Source organism: Pseudochaenichthys georgianus, chromosome 8 (genome assembly GCF_902827115.2).
Source record: "Pseudochaenichthys georgianus chromosome 8, fPseGeo1.2, whole genome shotgun sequence".
NCBI lineage: Eukaryota > Metazoa > Chordata > Actinopteri > Perciformes > Channichthyidae > Pseudochaenichthys > Pseudochaenichthys georgianus.
Genome location: NC_047510.2, coordinates 20,947,322 through 20,956,090, shown reverse-complemented (window position 1 = coordinate 20,956,090; position 8,769 = coordinate 20,947,322). Strand labels below are relative to the sequence as shown.

At 37.6% G+C, this 8,769-nt stretch overlaps 2 protein-coding genes across 2 annotated transcripts; both read left to right on the top strand.

Moving 5' to 3' along the window:
• Positions 1–1,768: 1,768 nt before the first annotated feature.
• On the top strand, positions 1,769–4,498 carry LOC117450741 (proton channel OTOP2-like). The gene is made up of 6 exons (XM_034088672.1): positions 1,769–2,204; positions 2,291–2,427; positions 2,522–2,580; positions 3,150–3,292; positions 3,389–4,236; positions 4,328–4,498. Exons 1-6 carry the CDS (start codon positions 1,769–1,771, stop codon positions 4,496–4,498), a joined length of 1,794 nt encoding a protein of 597 aa, XP_033944563.1.
• Positions 4,499–5,525: 1,027 nt separating this feature from the next.
• On the top strand, positions 5,526–8,752 carry LOC117450746 (Golgi apparatus membrane protein TVP23 homolog B). Its single transcript, XM_034088681.2, has 7 exons — positions 5,526–5,590; positions 5,790–5,857; positions 5,940–6,084; positions 7,156–7,245; positions 7,726–7,851; positions 7,944–8,072; positions 8,154–8,752. The coding sequence occupies exons 1-7, from the start codon at positions 5,579–5,581 to the stop codon at positions 8,178–8,180; spliced, it is 597 nt and encodes a 198-aa protein (XP_033944572.1). The 5' UTR covers positions 5,526–5,578; the 3' UTR covers positions 8,181–8,752.
• Positions 8,753–8,769: the final 17 nt, after the last annotated feature.

Below are 8,769 nucleotides of genomic sequence, written 5' to 3'. Positions count from 1 at the left end.
ATCAAAGCTGGTAAAGTTGCAGCTAATTGTAATGACTTTGTATACTGCAGGGTAGCATTTGATTTTACTCCAGGTGTAACTAAAGTCTTATTTAAGTCTCTAAATATGTAAAGTACAAAGGTACAAAATAAGTGGAGTAAAAGTACACTATATACCTCTGAATTGTTGTGGAGTAGAAGTACAAAGTATACAACAATGGAAATAATCAAGTAATGCACAAGTACCTCAAATTACTGTACTTAAGTACAGTAATTGAGTAACCGACTTAGTTACTTCCCCCCCTCTGCACATTTAAAAATACAAAATATTTCCTGGTCTCAATGTGACTGACACACAGGGAATAGTCAGAATCACTTTGGTGTCATTGTGAGTTTGTGTTCTTTTGAATGAACCATTGTTCTGTTCTCACTTAAACTTTCCATAGCTGGTAGGTTTGCCAGAGAAACATGAATGCAGACAAACATGGATTTCATGAGTGTCACAATGAAAAAGTACCTCTGCTATCAGCCCCACCCTAATGTAAATTAAGGGTCTGATATAATCAGGGACAGCAGACTGAAGAATCACATTCACATAATAAAAGACACTGATAGTGGATTTTCATGTATTACACCTCCAGCCTAAGAGACGAGCTACAGAGACACAATTATTAATTGAGCTATGCTTTGTAAAGCACTTTGAATTGCCTTGCGTTGAAAAGTGCTCTATAAATAAACTTGCCTTGCCTTGCCTTGCCTAGCATTGAATAACTCAAAGTATTGCCTTCAAGCAGGGAATCAATAAGATAAGAGTTAAATAAAGGTTTGAAATTAAATTAAGAGAGTAACACATGCTATGCCTACATCAATATTTTAAGATCATGTTTAGATTGTGAGCTGCATGCAGTCTGGAAAAAGGGAATCAGGTAGAACCAAGTAACACAACTAATAAAAGACTCCAGACAAAAGTATTCATAAATGCAAAAAAAGATTATTAATAACTATTGACATATAAAGTTGAGTTTTTCCTTTTCCTATAACATTAAGATTGTGCATGCTATGTGAAGGCTTTTACGTGCAAAAATGTGTTATACAAAAATAAACCGGTTTCTTGTATTTTGGAAATCATGAGAAAAGGGTTTTCCCGGAAACATCTTTTGAACTTTGCATCAATATTTTGTGCACAACAGGCTGTGTTTGGTAATAATAGTGTTCAAAACTGATTATTGACATTTATGACTAAGTGAACCACAGTGTTTTTTTAAAAAGGCATATAAAAGGAATATAAAAGGCATGACAGCTCAGACTGCCTCACAGGATCCCACTGCACCAGGTAGGCTTACAGGTACCCTGAAACCTCTTGTTGGATATTAGAAGGTCTATGCTTTGTTGGATTGTTATATGATCTAGATTTTGGTAATTGTCAAGAGCGACTTTTAAATATATTTCACTTGTCCTAATGTTATTCCTACTTTTATTATTGATACAAAGAGGGTAGATTAAAATAAAAAAAAGTGAATTCTCACTCAATACCGCACCAGTCACATGCATTGTTGGCAAATGGAGCCTGGAGAGGGAGAAATTAAATCCCATTTGTTGATTTGAAACTACTCTTGTGTAGCACCATCAGGGTGACAATTATGCTGATTTTGTGCCAGTGAAAAGGTTTCGCTCGACCTGTCTTTACAGGGATCCGATGAGTGGGTGTAGCTGTTAAACCTGTAATGTCTCGTATAAAACAAGATGCAGAAGAAAACACTGATTTGTGAGCAGAACTTAAAGAAAGAAGGATGTGTTTGAACACTGGCTATCCATGCGACTGTTTGACCGATGGCAATCCCTGTGAACCATGCAGGATGACCGTCAAAGACAGGGAGAGGGAGGAGGCCCACCTTTCCAACGACATCAATGTACCGGGTGGATCCGGGAGCACATGTGAACCAGAGCTGAACATCCCTTCAAATGGGGTCCTTAAGGAGCGTGGTCGACACCTCGGAATTATGCTATCTGTGATCATTTGTTTAAACATTGTGATCCTGGGATGTGCCTTGGTCAGCGGCAGTGCTTACAAAGATGTTAATATCAGCAGCTCTGACCTGCAGATTTTCCTCATCGTCCTCCTACTCCTCACCTCCATCTGGATGGTTTATTATGTCACCTTCACGGCCAGGACAGAAAATGCTATTGCATACAAAGATTGCCATGCAGGACCTATTTGGCTCAGGGGTAAGTAATTTATTAGAATTACGTTTTTTTTGTTGGATAATAATCATTTTGAAACAGTTGTATGATTCTGTTTATTGCCCCTTTAGGAGGACTTGTGCTGTTTGCACTGCTTACTGTCATCATGGACATTTTCAAGATAGCCAGCTATGTGGGCTACCTCCACTGCGATTCAGCTGTTAAGGTTGCATTTCCTGTGGTGCAACTTGTCTTCGTTCTTGTGCAGGTAAAATGACCCATTACAAGAAATGAAGCTCAATTAATGTACTCATTCTTCATTATTGCAAAAATATTGATGAAATTGTGCAATCTCTTTGCAGACATACTTTTTGTGGATCCACGCCAAGGACTGTGTGGAGCTCCAAAGAAACATAACACGGTACGTGATTATTGAATTTCATTCACTGTCTTTGTTAACAGGCTATTCCTGAGGGTATCTATGTGATACCTAAAAATGAACCCTGCTAAACACATCTTTTGTTCTATGAGACAATTGATAGTAACCTTGACAATTGAGAGTTGTTGTGTTGCGTAGTTGCTGACACAGTAGTGATCAATTTCCTTCAATAAATCATTTGGTTTATAAATGTCAGAGGACGTTTAATGATGCTTAACACTATTTCCCAGAGCCCAAGTTGACGTCTTTTACAGTCAAAAACGCAATGTTGTTCAGTTAACAATAATAGAGAACTAAAAAAAACAGCAAATATATATATATTATATTTAATATAATATTAAACTGGAAACAGTATATTTTTGTATTCTTTCTGTCCATTGACCTAAAGACTTGTAGTTGAAGCTCCTATACATGGTTTGAAAATCATGAATTAAAGTAAGACTTCTTTTACTTGGTGGAAACTGAATTTTAATGTTGCACCAAAGTCACTAACATTTATTTTGTAACTGTGTTTGTCTCTGATCATTATTCTCTCTTGTCTTATTATTTAGCTGTGGGCTGATGCTAACCCTCTCCACAAATCTGGTTGTGTGGATGACTGCGGTCACTGAGGAGTCCATTCACCAAACAACAGTTCCAGAATATCCAAGCAACACCACTAAACTCTCTGGACGAAGCCTATACATCAACAGAGGTAATTATAGTATTATAAGAAGAAGAAATCAAAACAGATAAAGCAATGACTAAAGTACCATGACATAACATTTCTGTACCCTGTTATGTCCTACAGCGGGTTATGGTGACGATACCTGCAAGTGCAGCCACACTTCATGCAGCCTCTTCAAGGAGGCATACTACTACTTGTATCCCTTCAACATCGAGTTCAGTCTATTTGCCTCGGCCATGACCTACATCATGTGGAAAAATGTGGGAAGAGTAACAGAAGAACATGGACACCGTAAAATCAAATTCCGCCCGACTGAGGTTTTTCTTGGTCCTGTGGCAGGAGTTCTCTTAGTGGTGGCGGGTCTGGTAACATTTATCGTGTACGAGATGGAAATACTTAAGTACAATAGGGATGAAGACAAGAAAGACAATGTACTGATGATCCACTTTGTCATGAATATAGTGATAGTGACGCTAATGTCTGTTTCAACTGTGATCGGCTGTGCCATCTACCAGGTAGATCACAGGGAGCATGTATCAGACAAAAACCCCACCCGCAGCCTGGATGTGGGGCTGCTGGTGGGAGCCTCACTGGGGCAGTTCATCATCAGCTATTTCAGCATCGTTGCAATGGCTGTCACTGGAGCCAAAGGCTACCTAAACGGGCTCAACTTAACATGGGCTATCCTGATGGTGATCCAACTCGGCCTGCAGAACTATTTCATCATTGAAGGTCTACATCGGGAGCCCTTCCATGAGGTGCAACCAATCAGTGTGTTGGCAAATCCATATGTGCTGCAGCCAGGCAAAGATATGAGCATCCTTGAAGAATCAGACATGGACACAAAGCCCGGCCCGGTACTCACAGCAGACTGCCTGCACAACCACACAGTCGAGCACAGGCCTAAACTGTTATGGAAGAGACGGGTATTGAAGGAGGTTTGTGCGTTTCTGCTGCTGGGCAACGTCATCGTGAGTAGTATTTTTCCTCACTTTCTCAAAGTTACTGTATTAAAACTCAACAAGTACTGAACTGGTTCTCATCTTTCTTTTTTTTTTACAGCTGTGGATAATGCCAGCATTCGGTGCTCGTCCCCAGTTTGACCACGCCACTGAAACTGAGTTCTACCAATTCAACATGTGGGCTGCAGTTGTAAATGTTGGACTTCCATTTGGCATCTTCTACCGCATGCATTCAGTTGCCAGTCTGTTTGAGGTTTTTCTGACATCATAACACTGCGGATCACATGATGTGTACAGACACATGTTTTGACAATAGAAAGCTGTTTTGTATAAAGTCTAGTTTGTTTGATGAATCTTTGTGATGTCTTTATAAATGTGTGAAGTAGTTCTTCACAGACAAATATCATCACTTTGTATACAAGTATATGTGTCAAAGTAAACTCTTTTTCAGAAGTCAATAATAATGGATTGAAACGCTGATCTTGTATGACATTATTTTTGTTTTAACCTATGTAATAAAGGCAATATATATACAAAATAAAGGCAATATGCAATTGGTTGAGTAAGAGAATGATTGTGTCAACAATTATTATGATTATAATTGTAAGGATTATTGTTGTAATTATTTTAACACAGGTGAAGTTAGCCGGCCCAATACAAAAGCTAAAGTACAAACAGCCTATTTTGAAAGAGCTTTGTAGTCGAAAACCAGTTTTTCTTTAGATCAGACTTTAGCCGATTAGGTGATCGAAGATATCGGAAAAAAAGGAATCAACATTTTTAGTACATTTTTAAGAAAATTACGAAACATTTTTATAGTTTCAGCCTAAATTGTGTTTTTTAATCTTTGACTGTAGGAAATTCTCATGGGTATTTTTCACTAAACGATTGACTGTATAGATTAAATCAATTTGACTATACAAGCATAATTAAACTAATTGCAAGTTGCAACCTTCAAATTATTCATTTTGCACTAAATTAACAGTATACTGTTATAGCTAATATATGTGTTACCTTATTGTGGCTACTACTGTGGCATTTAAAGTACTAGGCTCTTTTTTTATAAAGATATTGCAAACGTGTTAGTTCATGTAGTTTAAAATGTTTTTGAAATAAGTGCCAGTAGCTGTGGATTATACAAGAAATAATATGCACAGAGTCACTTGATTGAACGCACCCAACAAATGCTCTCTAAAGAAGAGCTTGAAATAAAAGCCTTACCCTTTTGAGCGGATATGTTAGGTTTACCTTTGAGTCAGGCATATTAAAAGGCACACCTCCCTCCTTTGGGTCCTTAGCACACGGACTTGTTTACTACACGTCACCAGGAAATACATCCCGGAGAATCAACATGCAAAGACAGGTGATCCATCCTAATGTAGTTTTTCGGGATAACTTAATAACTATATTTATTTTTTAGTATGATATACCATTAGTTGACATGTTATACCTTAACATGCCTGTATTTTTGGATTGAAACTACAATTGAAACGAAATGAAAACGTTATACATGTATTTTACAAATTAGCATTAGCGTTAATAATGCTTTCTCATGTTTTCAGGACTCCCAAGACGCTCCGCTTTTTGGTGAAGATGACGGTAACACGTTGGTTAGAAAGTCCAACATAAGGTGCTTCTTTTTGTGGTTATAGCTTAAAATTAACTATCCTGTTTTGATCATTGTTTTTTAAAGAATCAAATCTGTGTTTCAGACATCCGGTGGTCTCTTTCTTTCATCTCTTCTTCCGAACAAGTGCCATCTTGGTTTACCTACTGTGTGACATGTTCAGCAGTCGGTTCATTGCCTGTATGGTCACCATCATCCTCCTGCTGTCATGTGACTTCTGGACCGTCAAGGTGAGCAGGTCAGGTGACATAGGATCATTTATATTCTATGGATTTGCATGAAAACTATGGTTGCGGTCGGATAATCCAAAAATCTGCTCCTAACGTCTAACCCTATCGTCTATTCCTTGACCTCTGAGTGAAACGTCATGGGGTTAAGGGATAGTGGATAGGAGAATTCAAAAGGATTTAGGAGAAGAGACTGTGGTACTTTAGAAAATCCGACTGCACTTTCACTATCCGACGTGTTTATGATGCGCCAGTGGACGTCATTTTGTGCGTCTGCTGCTGTGGGGAAACTACAGTTTTCTATACAGCGGACTACAACATGGATGTTTAATAAGAACGAGGGACTCATCTAGAGACTCTGCACCGTGCTCTGATGCTGCTGTTTTGCTTTATGAACGTGGACAACAGAGAAACATATTCTTCATGACCAAAGTTGGAATTGAAATAAAAAAGGAAAGTGAAACTTATGCTCGTCACCCTCTCCCTCCAGTCCACATTAATACAAATGATCCCAATACGTATGATTGTATGAACTATGAAAAGATCTTAAAATCAATACAAATGTATTTATTATAAACGTTAGTCCTTAATATCTATCACTGTGTATATCACCATTCAAACGTCTTTTTAAAAGTTGAACAAACTCCACACAGCTCAGTAAAGACTGTGAAATGTTGACTTTATTTGATCATTTCAGTAAAAACTAACGTTCATATTTCTCTTTTTGATTATAATACTGATGAACGTTCCAAACAAAGCACTTTGGCAACTTACCACATACGTCTTAAAATGCTTAATAAGCACCGTAACTTTCATGATATAATTTTACATATAAATCAGCTGTGAGGAGCATGTTTGGCTTTTTTCTTAAAAATTATATAAAAACAATTAGATTTTTCAAATTGTTGCATGTACATTTTTTCAACACACAACAGAAGTTACATACTTATTATTTGTTGTTTAGTTTTGTCCCATGTTAAAACTGGGGGTTGTTTTTTGAAAATCTGCGTGTGTTATGTCTATCAACTCAAAGTACCAGGCTTTCATTAACAGATGGATCCCCTTTTTTCCCAGAATGTATCTGGCAGATTGTTGGTGGGCCTGCGGTGGTGGAATCAAGTGGATGAAGATGGAAAGAGCCACTGGGTATTTGAGTCACGGAAGGTAAGGAGATACATTTCTAGAATGCCTTGCAGGAATATGCACTGGGCTTTTTTTCAACTCAAGAAGAATTACCTTTTCCAAAGAAAGGTTTTTCTTCTGAAAGACAGACACATTTATAAAAAACGAATCCCTTGTGAGCCAAACGGCCTCATCATGTTTCTTTTTTATTAGAACCAAAGTCCCTAGAAAGTAATACATATCTGAGGTATGAGGATCTTCACACACGATGACTGCATTCTTGTATGTGCACCTACAGTTCCACAGGCAAGCTAAATAAACCTTACAGCATGTTCTAAGTATCAGTGTAATATTTGCACTCCTTTTTAACGGTATAATGTAGCTGCATGACCTTATTGAACAATCAAACGGTGTAACATAGAAGTGAAGACAATGGGGACATCGGACACGATTTTTGTAAGACTATGACGGTTTTGTATCTTGGAATTCATGACACAAAGTCTTGTTTATCTTTCTCGATAGACACAAAGTCTGAACACAACAAGCGGTGCTGAGTCACGGATCTTCTGGCTCGGACTCATCGTGTGCCCTCTCTTTTGGATCGTTTTCGTTTTCAGCACCATTTTCTCTCTCAAGATTAAATGGCTGGTCAGTTCAGTGTTGTTTTTAAAGTTAATGTGGATTTAAATGGCATCTTATTTATTGTGGCGGTATATCTCATTCCTCTTTGTGCCCCACAGGCTGTAGTAATCATGGGCTTGGTTTTACAAGGGGCCAACCTGTACGGCTATGTCAGATGCAAGGTGGGCGGGAAGTCCAACCTGAGAAACATGGCAAAGAACTATTTCACCGTTGAGATTTTTAAACAGGTATGTGAAGAGTAATCATACTTCCCTTCATACAGTTTTGCCTTAATGACATGATAACTTTGAACATTTTTTTCACTAAAGGCAATGAAGAAAACAGAGGGACCTTGAAGTTGAACAGAATGAGTGACAACCCGTCTGCAAAATGATGAACGCATGATGCATAAATACTTGATTCTTGTTGGTCTTTTTTGAGGTTATATAATTTCTTTGAAGTTTTTGATAAAGCATATTTTGTATATGTTGTTTCCTCCAAGTGCATTGATCGATTCAGGAATAATTGCCAAACGTTTTCTAAAGAAATCTAATAGTTGCTTTTGAGAATACATTCATACAGTAGTTTATGCAGAGATCAGAAAGGTTATAACCTTTATTGAGGTAATGTCATTGTGAAATTGAAGCACTAGCATCACTGGCACAATCCTGAATAAGCTTTATTTTTATTTTTAGAGAAGTTAAAAAGATTGTGTTTAAATAATTATTCCTGAGAGGATTTGGAAGGAAGCAATACTTTAGGTATTTGTTATCTAAAACTGGATTTTGGAGCTAAAAGTTATTTAACTGCTATATGTTGTTTCAAGAAGCTTTATTTTGTTAAGGCTGCTATATTGTGGTGGATGATGGGGAGAAGTTTATAAAGTGTTGGTCTGATTTTGTACAAACTTTTCTGGGAAGCTGTTGTACTTTACAATACATAAAT